This window comes from Prunus mume, linkage group LG7, assembly GCF_029339155.1.
Source record: "Prunus mume cultivar Tortuosa linkage group LG7, ASM2933915v1, whole genome shotgun sequence".
NCBI lineage: Eukaryota > Viridiplantae > Streptophyta > Magnoliopsida > Rosales > Rosaceae > Prunus > Prunus mume.
The window spans coordinates 40,892-54,631 of NC_142704.1; the positions used below are offsets into that span (position 1 = coordinate 40,892).

Here is a 13,740-nt window from a genome sequence, read left to right on the forward strand (position 1 = left end):
TAAGAGGGGGATTAAGCTCAGGTTTAAGGGACCGGGGCCGCCGGGCACGCTATTTTCAACAAATGGCCTAACCCATATATGCTTAATATATTCCTTTTTAAACATGCGTTGTTCTCTATAATTGCAAAGTGTCACGTGATTAGTTTACATTTAAAAAAAAGATATTTAGTAATATACCCCTTCTTAGAACTAAAACTATAAATAAACTTTACACCATTTAATTTCTATTAACATACCCAAAAAACACCCAAAAAATGACAGCTGATGCTATTGAATTTAATTTTAATTATTAAATTACTTTGATGTCCCATTGAGTGTTTTGGGCTTTTTTATGAGGTTTTTGAGTTAGGTTTGTTTTAAGAAATCAATGACAGTTTTGTAATTTAAAAGAAGTTAAAAGCCTTTTTGTTATGTTATAAATGGGCTTTAGGTGTATTTCTAAAATCCATTTCATATATGGTTTTATTTATTTATTTATAATTTGGGCTTCTATATTGGGTATTATAGTGAATCTCCCAAAAAAAAAAATGCCCTTAAGAAAACATTTCCAACAGCAACTTCCACAGGAGAAATTAAGCACATACAAAATATATAAAAGTTCTCGACTCTCACAATAGATGAGAAGAGGGAAACCAGTAATTCACCAAGAAATATGGCTTCCAAATACAACGCAATGCCTTCTCTAATGCCTATGAGATTGTTGCTGGTGCCAAAATATAACCAAACAGTAAAGGACATGGAAGTCTAAACACAATAAAAATCACACAAATGGCTGATTAATGTGACACCCATTATTACACAAATATAATGGCTTGGGTCCTTCTAGAAGAGAATAACCTACAGATATGCTAAGAACCGTCCAGTTCAAAACAAAAGGTTGGAAGGAAATATGGACGCATCCTTGAACTGGTCAAACATGCAGTACTAGTGTAAAACCAAATCAAGCTTGGCAAGACAGTCGGACACAGTACTAAACTCGAACTAAAGTACCAGACAAAACCCTGCACAGCATCCATGTTGCCGCCTAAAGAGAAGTAGAGTCACTAAATAAAATTCTCCATGGGACACAAGACGATAATAAGGCTACAATAGCATAAACTTCACTGGGAGCCGAACCATAAAGCTCCAACAGATACATTTCGACACTTTTGTGAAAATGCCGGCCAATTCTCTGATTCCTTACCCTATAAATGATCCTTTCCCAACAGATAATAGAAGCATAGGCATCAGCTACTATCCCCTTCTACCTCATTCACAAGGGTTTTGCTCGCCATGGCTTTGATCCCTTTTCTTACTCTCATTTTCCTGTTTAGCTTCTATTGTGCAATTGCTCAGCAAAATGACCTCTTTCCAACCACTACTAAATGGAGCAATTTGCAAACATACATTGTCCATGTAAGGAAACCAGAGGGCAGGGTTTTTGCTCAAACAGAAGACCTGAAGAACTGGCATGAATCTTTCCTGCCGGCCATTACCACAGCAAGCTCAGATGATCAGCCACGCATGCTTTACTCGTACCAAGAAGTGATCAGTGGTTTTGCAGCTAGACTCACTCAGGAGGAAGTGAGAGCAATGACGGAGATGGATGGCTTTGTGGCAGCACATCCCGAGAGAGTATTGCATCGGAAAACTACACACACACCCAACTTCTTGGGGCTGCATCAACAGACAGGTATATGGAAAGAATCCAATTTCGGGAAGGGAGTGATCATTGGAGTACTGGATGGTGGAATTGAGCCCAACCATCCTTCATTTAGTGGTGCGGGAATTCCCCCTCCACCTGCAAAATGGAAAGGGAGGTGTGACTTTAATGCATCAGACTGCAATAACAAATTAATTGGTGCAAGGGCTTTCAATCTTGCAGCTCAGGCATTGAAAGGAGATCAACCCGAGGCACCAAACGATATAGACGGACATGGGACCCACACAGCAAGCACAGCTGCTGGTGCATTTGTGCAGAATGCTGATGTGCTGGGAAATGCAAAAGGTACAGCAGTTGGGATAGCACCTTATGCTCACCTGGCAATATACAAAGTGTGCTTCGGAGAACCCTGTCCCGAGGCCGATATACTAGCTGCACTTGAAGCGGCTGTTCAGGATGGTGTTGATGTGATCTCAATCTCTCTTGGCGAAGCTTCAGTTCCATTTTTCAAAGACAGTACTGCAATAGGCTCATTTGCAGCAATCCAAAAGGGAATATTTGTAAGTTGTGCAGCTGGAAATTCTGGCCCATTTAATGGCACTCTTTCCAATGAAGCCCCCTGGATTCTAACAGTCGGAGCAAGCACCATAGATAGACGTATTGTAGCCACTGCAAAGCTTGGAAATGGAGAAGAATTTGATGGCGAATCTCTCTTCCAGCCAAAAGATTTCCCTTCAACATTGTTGCCACTTGTTTATGCTGGAGCAAATGGTAAAGCAGATTCTGCATTGTGCGCTGAAGGATCCTTGAAAGGTCTCAGTGTTAAAGGTAAGGTAGTTTTGTGTGAACGAGGTGGGGGAATAGGAAGAATTGCCAAGGGAGAGGAAGTGAAAAATGCTGGAGGTGCTGCCATGATTCTTGTGAACGAAGAAACCGATGGCTTCAGTACATCAGCTGATGTTCATGTTCTTCCTGCAACACATGTGAGCCATGCAGCTGGACTGAAGATCAAAGCGTATATAAATTCAACAGCAACACCAACAGCGACAATCTTATTCAAAGGAACTGTCATCGGAGACTCATCTACTCCCGCCGTTGCTTCCTTCTCTTCAAGAGGCCCCAGCCTGGCAAGTCCAGGTATTCTGAAACCAGACATTATTGGACCAGGCGTAAGCATTCTTGCTGCATGGCCATTCCCTGTGGACAACACCACAAATTCAAAAATCAATTTCAACATAATTTCTGGAACTTCAATGTCATGCCCGCATCTCAGTGGAATTGCAGCTTTGCTCAAGAGCTCTCACCCTTACTGGTCACCAGCTGCCATCAAATCTGCTATAATGACTTCAGCTGATCTTCTAAATTTGGAAGGAAAACCAATTCCCGATGAAACACTTCAGCCTGCAGATGTCTTAGCCACCGGTGCAGGCCATGTCAATCCATCAAAGGCAAATGACCCAGGATTAGTATATGATATTCAACCTGATGATTATATCCCTTATCTTTGTGGCTTGGGCTACAAAGACGATGAAGTAAGTATCCTTGTGCACAGACCAACAAAGTGCTCAAAGGTATCAAGCATATCTGAAGGAGAGCTGAACTACCCTTCATTTTCTGTCACACTGGGACCATCTCAGACATTCACACGAACTGTGACAAACGTTGGTGAGGCATATTCATCTTATGCAGTCAAGGTTACTGCACCAGAAGAAGTCTATGTGAGTATCAATCCCAAAACACTTTACTTCTCAAAGGTGAACCAGAAGCTGTCGTATTCAGTGACATTCAGCCGTATTGGTTCAAGAGGCAAAGCTGGTGAATTTACTCAAGGATTTCTAACATGGGTTTCTGCTAAACACGTCGTTAGGAGTCCAATTTCTGTTAAACTCCAGTAAGTAATGGATGCATATCATATAGTGGGCACGTGGTGACTTGTAGTTTCATCAAAGTTCATGGTGCTGTATGTGATCAAACATATTTGTACCTACTCATTTCCTTATGTTTTTTCAATAACATGACAACTATTTAAAGACCACTCGGAGAATTTAAGCAAAGGGCAAAAAGAAACCATTTGACACCCCAAGTTACCAGAGATAGAGAAATCTTGGGTCTGCTGCTTCCCGTTGAAAGAATAATTAAAATTAAATTAAATAAAAATTAAATATAATACGCGGCGTTTAGAAAGAAAACAATGTCACAAATATAGAAATACCATAATCCAATGCACTTTCTCACATCTAACTCAAGTTTTATTTTTAATTCAGTAATGAAAACTACTGATAGAAATCTAATTACTTAACTTACACTGGGATGACCCTATAATTTTCTCACCCAGATGTTGCACACTTTCAGTAAAGAATTAGACGTGGAGAAAAGAAACCTTGCTCAAGAATGATAAATGTTGCAAATGCTGTCAAGCTTCTTTGCACATGACCTGCCAAACCTACATACAGATTTCATGTTTTGCTCACACATCAGGGCATCAGGTGTAAGGAAGCTAGTCATTTTAAATACACTGCATAGCCAGGAGCCAGATGCCCTCATGCAACAAAATGTCAATAGTATGAATCATCTCACATTCTATTCAAGGAAATTGCATAGAAACTTTCCCCCCGCAAGAACTCAATGCAAGCTTCCTCAGGTAGTTACCATAGAAGCATACTTGAATGCATTGTCTCTGAAATTTTATGGCTATGTAATAACCGTGAAAACTCATCAACCAAAACCAGGAGGCACATCAGGATCCTCATCACCAGCATCACATGCCTGCTTGTGCTCCATGTCTGTACAAAATCCAGGCACAAGTCTGTTATCATCGGCATTCAGCTTATCCTGTAACTGGTGTGAACTTTCCTTTTGTTCTTCCATGGCTCCTTTTACATGACGCAGTGGTAGCTGTAACTCATCATTATTGTTTATCAGATGATTATGAGATAAAGAAAATCCCGGTGGTGCTTTTGGTTCATTGCCAGACAACGTATAATCAATTTCTTTGGCTGCAGCAACAACTAAACAGTTATTGTCAGCTTCCTTGCGAACTGGAACATCACGTGTGGAAGCTTCACTCTCAGCTTTCCCTTTCGGGTTAGTTAATTTATTGTAGACAGATTCAACAGTTTCTGTGATTTCACTTTTCATGCCATCACTTGATCTGATTATACCCCACAAACCATCAGATATGTGGCTCATTACTTGGTCCCTAGCAATTGGAAGCACACCAAAAGAAAAAATTGTCAATATTGGATCTCACATGATTTTACCTTTGTATCCTATGACAACAACCAAATCGAAGAGAAATCAAATAAAAGTTTGTGACTATAGCATGAAGTCTAGGAAGACAAAATTACCATGTTACGATCATTAAACTGTGAAGAGTGATACCAGAGACTTATCAAGTCAGAACAAAATTTCTTCCATTTAAAATTAGTAAACCATCTTCTAGTATTTAGACCCAAAAAAACCATATTCTAGTATTTCATCAAAGAGATACAGAACCACCACCACATAAACGTATACAGTCATCAGTCACATTAAAGTCATTGAGAGAAAGTGGTTACTTACCCAACCTCCTGATAAATGTCATCAGAAAGTTGTCTGGGTTTCATATTCTCGGCACCTTCACGATTAAGCGCTGCCGATTGCTTCACAATTGTAATAATATTTTCACGCAATTCATCCTGCAATCAATTGCATTTGTTTCAGAACATCCACTCACAAATTTGGCTCAGGAACATAAAAGGAAAAAATTGCCAAACATTCATTCATGCATGCTTTCAATGTACCCCAATCCAATCCTAAAGTCCAAATTGTGGCCAAATTTAAAATTAAATTACATAAAAAAAGAGAAACCCATTCACATTGTTTGGCTAAAAAACAATGTTCCCTTAATACTTCATGAATCAGTAGAAAAGACTTGATTTTCATAGTGTGACAAAATTGAATATAATTCCAGCATTCTCACCAACACCCTAAGCTTTAGCATTTAAGCACTGGTTAATTTTTTATTTCTTCAAAGTAACAGAAACAAATGGAGAAGCAAGCGAATTTCGTTACCCTAGGAAAGAGAAAAGAATCAAATAAGGGGAGAGAGAGAGAGAGAGAGATGGTGCGTACGTTGTGCTTGAGCTTTTGAATGATCTTGCGGCGGAGTCTGTCGAAGTCTCCGTCGTCCTTTAGCTTCGCTATCACCTCCTCTTTGCTAACCTGGGGAACGTACGAGCACTCCATCGGATTTTCGCTTTGCGTTTTCTGCTCTAGACCCCTTCACTTATTTACCGCCACAGCCATAATAACTTTTTATATTCGCTATTTATTTTTCTTTTTCTATGACTGAATACGTTTTTTCCTTGGGAAATTAGTGTCCCTAATAAAATGTAGGAAATATGGAGAATTCACCTTCCCCCCCAAGGAACGCTACATTCCTACCAATGGCATTTGACATGTGTGAAGAAATTTTTCATTTTTTTGTTTTTGACGAATTATTTTTGTACATGCGATAAACCGTAATTCCAATGAAGGAGGCAAGCAATATCCCTTCATAATTCTACTTTTATGAAGATAAATTTTAATGGTTTGGTTTTTTTTTTTTTAAGGACAAGCTTCGCATGTTTTGCCTTGTAACAAATGCTGATTATGATCAGTACTGGAACCTTTGGTTTCCATGCATGCCTGAATTGGATTCTACTTTGTATGGACCAGACAACAAAATCAAAAGCTTACAACATACCCAAGCATCCCTAGTTCTCAAAGCCAGTCGCATGTTGCCTAAACTAAACATTTTTGCATAGAAGCGATACCTCCTGCTTCTCCATCTCCAAGACAGCAGCTCCTTACATTATCGCCAAGGTGTGGAGTTACACGACAATTACATAATTAGAAAACACTGATCCCTGTCTGAAAAATAAATCTCAGTAAACACTGATCATCAAGCTTCTGTGAATTAGTTCCACATACACGCATCTAGGCTCTAACTTCATTTACATCCATGTCAATCATTCATGCACCAGCATCTGAGCACGTCAACAATTTTACATCCAAACAAACTACGCTTCTGAGTCAGTGACCATATAAAAATGCACCACTGAATTCATAGCATTCATTTATCTAATCTAGGTCAACATGGAGGAGGAAGGGTAGGGGCCATGTTGCCAATTCAATGACTGTACAATTTAGTAACCAGCCCCAACACCAGTCACATTATGGAACATTAAACAACAGACGTGTGTACAAGAACAGGACACAACGGTTTACAGATAAAGAAATGACTTCACTGAATGATTGCCTGAAGGAAACGCAAAACTCCATCAGATGACAAAGCTATTATCCAAAAACGACCAAGGGAAGTCACAGCTGCGTTAGCATTGTGATTTCTTATGGGATGAATGGTGAGCCCTTTTCCTTGAGCAGCTGCGGTCAATTCCATAGCTTGAGCTTCTGCAGAATGATTCATGAAGCCAATCAGCAAGCTACACACCAAGCTAATACTCAACTTTCGGTTCATCATTTAAGCAATAAAATTGTACTTACAAATCATCTTCCTGCATTTTACTTCTTGATGACACATGTGGTCTCGAACCCTGTCAAATAGGGGTTACTTTAGAAGCATTTGCATTTCTATCCACTTACAGAGACAATGTGCAGTCCAATCAGATAAAAGGACAGGGCACTGAAGTCAAATTCTAGAGCAAAGGGGAATGTTCTACAAGCACATGAATAATCTATCCCAACACTAATATTTTCAGCAAGAGCATTTCTACATAGAATAAAGCAAGAGACATTCCAATGAAGGATGCAATCAAAGATCCTGACAATCTTGATAACATAAGAGCATTCGAGGCTCTCACTGAATGGTGTAAGTCCCTCTACAAGTGAGGTTAATTCCTATGATGAATTTTATGATCATCAGCCAGAATGTCCAACTGATAGGCATCCAGTTATTTCCAGGTTTTATTAAATGTATAAAGAATATTAAATCCACTGAGGAAATATGCACTTAAATATATAAACTTGAAAACAAAACAAAAAAGGGAAAATAAAAATACAAGTCTGGCTATGAGACTGCTTTTCAAAAACCAGAAATTATGAGCAAGGGACGCATCAATTGATCATAAAGAAGACAAGGCTTTAAAGTTATCATACTGTCACATATTTGGATATAAACCACATAGTAAAGTCAACTAGATAATCTTAGATAGCATACTGACAGGCAGAGATAATTCCTTGCTACTTCTACTTTGGGCCTCCAGGTATTCTTCATAAGACTGCAATAACAAGAAGTACAATTATCAGAGACAACATTCCAATAACATATGACAAGATTGTTCTCAACAGAACAGATTTACGATTTAAATTATCAAAATTAAGATGGAGATTTAACATGACAAATAAGATTAAATATCAAAAGTAGAATGAAAATATAACATTACAAATAAAGATTTTAAAAAAATGAAAAATGTGAACTTTCCTTGTCAGAGCATTCAGAATGGAAGTCTTATGAATAAAGCGAGCAAAACTAGAATACTCTAGTTAAGCTACAGTGAGCTAGTTCAGCTTCATTAACCCCCAGGCCCAATTCCCAATAATGTATACACAACTTTAGAAAAGAGACTTTGGAAGAGAGAGAGGGAGGGAGAGAGACTAGAAAACATGGCTGGGAACTTCAACAATTTCAACAAGAGTAAATCAAAATAAACATTTTCCTTAAATTTTTTTCTTTTTTTGGTCTCAATGATTTAAAGCCCGTACCTTCTTAACATACTACAACGAGCAAGTCCTAAGTTCAGCTTCAAATTATTTTCAACGGGATATCACCATTTGCCTTTCATGTCTCTAAGTTCACTAATTTGCAAGGGCGATTTTAAACAGTACTACAGGCCTAAAGTGAAGATATGGGGAAAAAAGAAGAGTAGTCCAGAAATAAAGATACAAAGATAGAAACATAATACCATTTCCAGAAAATCATCCTCAGTAAGAACACTTGCTAGACGGCTTTCTGCAGACAAACCCCAAACATCAAACCGAGATGACAAATCCCTGTCCACTCGTATATTAGAATGGTGTCCATTAATGCGAGAATGTTTGGCCCTTGTAACTTTTGATGCAACAGAGTTGACAGGCAAATTTGCTTCAGCCTGATGTTGGTAAAGCAAGGAGGGATAGTGCATGGGTGCCTGGGACCATGAGAGATGCATGGGGCCTACATTATACTCTTCCTCACCTAATGAACATGGAGGCTCTATACAAGGCCTTTTTGATGGAAAATCATCCATAGCAGTACTGTTCCAAAATAAAGTCATAACAAAAGGCTCATGAACTGGCTTAGAAATAAGTAAATTCATCTTGAAGCGTGAAATTATTACCTATTCAGTCCATTCACATCATTTGTCCCATCAAGAAGCTCACAAAGCGCTTCTCCAACATCTGGAGATAACTCCTGAAAGAATACAGAACTTCCAAGTCATATTTTAAAACACTCTTCCAAGAAGAATAAAAAAACAACAAAAAGAATCAGAAGACACTTAATATAATAACTAAAAACCTGGCAGTCTCTGCTAATTTTAACAGGTTTGTATTCGTTCAATGGATTCTTGAGATGAAGAGTCTTTTGGAAAGGCAGATCATTTAACCGCAGCCATTTGACCTTAAAACTGCGCCCCCATGGATTACTTCTACTACTTCCTTGACTCCATACATTGTCTCGCCTCCATCCAACAGAAGACATCATTTGGGCATACCCTTGGAAGGAACCACTCATGTTGACACTGAATATTAAAATTACTTTACCAGAATTCTGCAACACAACCATATGCTTCCCTATAAAGTATCTAGATTGGAAAAGAAAAGCATGATACTAAAACATAGACGATCTTACATGAAAGGCCTCTTCCAAAATTGGTTCATTCATGACTTGAGTAGCCCAAATTCCTTTCTCAATTGATAGTTGGATATTTTGATGATTCAAACTCTTAATGATGAAATATCTTGTATCATACAAAGTACCCTTGTTTCTTCCAGTTGTTTTTCCACCCTGATCATGACAATGCCCCCCTTCTTCTGACTTAGAAGGATTACCCTCCTCATTAACTTTGTGACTTGAACTATCTGACAAGAAAATATCATATCATCCACAGATCACAGCTTGAGATGAAAATTAGAAAATGTATTACAAAGTTTTGCATGATGCATACATGAACTGAAGATGATTAAATCAAGCAGCCAATATCTATCTATCTAATTGCTTCAAATGATATTACCTTGTAGAAGAAGTAAAGGCAAAAGCATTTTTATATTAGTTAAAAACACTGAAATTAATCTCCTAGAAATATATGTATTGTCAAAAATATATAAATGAAAGATATCAGTACATCTTTGAAAACCAAGTACAGCATGAAAAATCATCAACTGCACCTTCCAACTCCAAGCCCACATAAACTGGAAATTTGTCGAATGCACATAACAATACAAGCTATATGATGATCCGAGAATGTATTACACAATGAAAAATGTAAAACAGTGTAGATGCACAACATCATACTTTGTACATTCACCAAAGAACTTATAAAGGAACACTTCCACAACAGAGATCTTAAACATCAGTAGTAGCTGAAAAGTTTAAAACTGTTGCATTCAACACATCAATAATGTATATTTGCTTGTGAAACAGCTAATCTATGTCAAACTAATAAAAGTATATCAAAATCAAAAGTGGCATGAAATTATAAAAAGAAAGAACTTCCATTATTGTTACCTGGATCATCTGAGTTTCCCATGTCTTGTTTCCATTCAGTAACAGATGAGTCAACTACAGATGCATTCTCTTTTGCAGTATCACAAGACATATCCCTATCAACGTACAACGTCATAAATGCAGGTGAAATGTAAGCATAAACTGGAGACTATGCAGAACTATGGTAAGGTAGGAGAAACCAATAAAACAAAAACAAAAAAGAAAATATGGTCAAAAAAATTCAAAAATATCTTTATAAAGGAAGCCAAATGAACTATGTCCATCTGTTTAAACAGAAACTATCATTTTTAGGGGAATCCCCTGAATTCTACCTAAATTCCATCAAGATTATTTTTCTTCATTATTGTGTTTTGGTCAAGGCTTTAACTCAACATAAGGTTAGGTAAAGTTATCCTTTCTGTTCACCCAAAAAAAAAAAGTTATCCTTTATTTTTCCTCGGAAAACATATCCAGACTTCCAATTAAAAAATAAAACATTACATGACAAGAACTACAGAAAAGCTCATGTATCCCAAAAAATATTTGCCAAGTGGAAAGTCTTTTCCACTTAAACAGGCATCATAAAGGTTTTCAATACGAAAATTTTTCTGCTGAATTAATTCGCATCAAAACAAACAGAGTCTAATTCAAAAAGTATAATCCCCATTCAAGCTGAATACGCAAGAATGACTAAAGAGTACAAAATCTGCATAGCATTACAGACGAAGAAATATGGTAGATGGGGATTCAATATGAAAAGAAACAAGCAGTCTGTTGTTGTCTTTACCATACATAAATAGTGAAGAGTTGAGACTAACAACCCATATAAATATATAAATAAAAACTTTATTAGCACTTGCAAGTTGCAGCACTGATATCACAAAGGTGAAAACTCAAGCATAAGCTTTTTACAGTGCCCAAAATTAAGGTTATGACTCGTTAACTAGATGGGGTATGCTTACCTATCTGTTTATTATTTTACAAATTTATAAATAAACCCAATCCTAGACATGTATTTATAAAAAAACCCAAGCACTATTTAAACATAGAAACACACCCAAAATCAACCCCAAAGTCAACTTTTTGGGTGTATTTATAAATGGGTTTTGAGTGTGTGTAATGATGGGTTTTGGGTGTGTTTATATGTTTAAATAGTGCTTGGGTTTTTTTATAATTTCAACCCCCATTTTGGGTGTTTTAGTGAAACTCCCTTATTATTTCTCATAATTTAAAAAAAAGAAAGATAAAAACTAGCTGTCCGAAGTTTAAGTAAGTTCTAAGAACCTGCTAAAAAGCATTTCCTAATCCTCGATGACGTAGGATATGGACGAATTGAGTATTTAGGTAATTTAGCCGAAGCGAACACAATGATAAAACGGAAAGTAGATGGAAAACGATGTCTTGGCTTCACACCAAGAAGTCCCCAATCTCTGGAAAATAAGCTTTACTCAATATCACAAATCTAAACTCTCCATAATGAATTACTAATAAGGGGTATTTATAATAACTGAGGATTCGACTATCTTATAAGAAGCAAGCCCCACAACTTCATACTAAATAAAAGTTATTGGCACGCTGTGTACAGTGTAACAAATTTCTTTGCATGTAGATCACAATTTCAAAAATTACAAAGAGGGTAGTTCTCACAAAAATAGCATGTCAAATTTTCAATTAGAGAAGTTTCAACCAAAGTCACTATCCAACTCAAAATATAATCAGTGTATAGCGATAACTTTCCAGCATTGCTACTATACAAAACCTCTCTTAAACACCACTCTAGCTCATCAATTTTAGCAAATCCCATAGTTTATGTATCATTAACATCTAATACTGAAAAGTGGCTATTGAACTAAAACCAAGTTCCTACTCATTTGAAAGTATAAAGCAGAGAGTCCACCTCTAGGACAACAACGTTTTATTAAGAGCCTGAATCCAAGAAGCCAAGAAGCCATCAAAGCACTCTCTATGATTCATAACTCAACCTCAATCATTGCAGATATAACTAAGGGAATTTTTTTTATAAAATAAATAAATAAACAAATATTGACTTCCATTACAACTTTTCTTGACCTCTTACACAAAATTTGCATAAAGATTGGAATAATCATTTCTTCATTTTACTTCACCACATTTGCTCTCAACAATCAATGAGAGCATACAAAACAAGATTCACCCATTTAGTCATAAACTCACACAAAATTGTCCCAACCCAATTCAACACCTCAAAGAATTGAATTTCCCTCCAATGCAAAACACACACAAAAAAAGCACAAGCTAACATCAAAACCCATTTAAGCAGAACAACACGTTAAGAAGAACAGAAACAGAAACATTCTTACCTTTTTAGAGAGAGAAGACAAAGAAGTTGAAGAGAGACGAAGTGAAAGAGTACGAGGAGTATGTGTTGTGTAGTGTGTAACGTTGTCTGTGTAATCTTCCTCCAAAGCCCTAGTTTTCGAAAAGTACTTGGTAGTTGTAAAGCAACAGCTTACGGCTCCTGAACTCACTTGTGCTAGCATTACAGGTCGGTGAGGGAGACCGCAGATGAAATGGGTCACTTCCGCCACGTGTCCTCATTTAAGATTTTTGGTAGAAGTCAAATGGATATTTTCATTTACAAATTTTCTTTTCTTTTTGTCCTTTTGCCATTTGGGGCCTTGATGGGCAAAAACCCAACCTTGACACCTCGCTGACGGGCCGCCACAGCCGGCAGATGTATTGAGTAATTTTCTGACGATCAAAAAACTCCAAACATTCGCCCAATGATCTTACCTACGGATTAAGCACATCAAGAGAAGTAACTTTATATCTTAAATCAACGATCAATTCCACCTTTAAAGCTCTCGAACGAAGTTTTCTATCTCTTAAAAACCTAGAAAATTTTAGTTTCAAAATCAAAGAAATTGGAATGGATTCACTTTGAATTTTCAAGGGATAACACCAAGGGAAGATAAGAGAGTATTTTGGATGTAATTACATGAGCTGTGGCGCCCAGAATTGGCCGGAAAAGACCACAAAATCACTGTTTTGAAGCTGCCCAAATTTGGGCTGAGTTTGGCTTGAATTTTGGCTTAATTTTTCTTATATTTGGGGCTGGAAATTGGTATAGATGTGTAAAGGAGTGAAAGACGAAGAGAATGTAACCAATTTCATGGTGGAGACTGCCAGACGTGGCGGAATCATCGCCGCAAGCCAAGGAGGCCTTGACTGTTTTCTGAATAGAGGAGAGAGAAAAAGAGGCTGCGTAGGTGGGACGAGAGAGAGAAAGGTTTTGGTTTTAAAAACTGACTTCGCAAAAACAAGCAAAAAGAGGTAAGTGAAATTGGACACTGCATAGTTTTTGGGATTGGATTTCACTTAAAACTCACCAAAT

At 37.4% G+C, this 13,740-nt stretch overlaps 3 protein-coding genes across 3 annotated transcripts; 1 reads left to right on the top strand and 2 right to left on the bottom strand.

Moving 5' to 3' along the window:
• The first annotated feature begins 1,165 nt into the window (after positions 1–1,165).
• On the top strand, positions 1,166–3,537 carry LOC103337349 (subtilisin-like protease 4). Its single transcript, XM_089041245.1, has one exon. The coding sequence runs from the start codon at positions 1,273–1,275 to the stop codon at positions 3,535–3,537; it is 2,265 nt and encodes a 754-aa protein (XP_088897371.1). The 5' UTR covers positions 1,166–1,272.
• Positions 3,538–3,818: 281 nt separating this feature from the next.
• LOC103337350 (uncharacterized) lies at positions 3,819–5,950 on the bottom strand. Its single transcript, XM_008240508.2, has 3 exons — positions 5,756–5,950; positions 5,204–5,319; positions 3,819–4,841 (listed from the first exon to the last, which is right to left on the bottom strand). Exons 1-3 carry the CDS (start codon positions 5,867–5,869, stop codon positions 4,358–4,360), a joined length of 714 nt encoding a protein of 237 aa, XP_008238730.2. The 5' UTR covers positions 5,870–5,950; the 3' UTR covers positions 3,819–4,357.
• A 582-nt stretch (positions 5,951–6,532) lies between these two features.
• Positions 6,533–12,841, bottom strand: LOC103337351 (uncharacterized). The gene is made up of 9 exons (XM_008240509.3): positions 12,707–12,841; positions 10,389–10,483; positions 9,513–9,742; positions 9,180–9,431; positions 9,001–9,074; positions 8,587–8,917; positions 7,846–7,902; positions 7,169–7,218; positions 6,533–7,075 (listed from the first exon to the last, which is right to left on the bottom strand). The coding sequence occupies exons 2-9, from the start codon at positions 10,477–10,479 to the stop codon at positions 6,997–6,999; spliced, it is 1,164 nt and encodes a 387-aa protein (XP_008238731.1). The 5' UTR covers positions 10,480–10,483; positions 12,707–12,841; the 3' UTR covers positions 6,533–6,996.
• Positions 12,842–13,740: the final 899 nt, after the last annotated feature.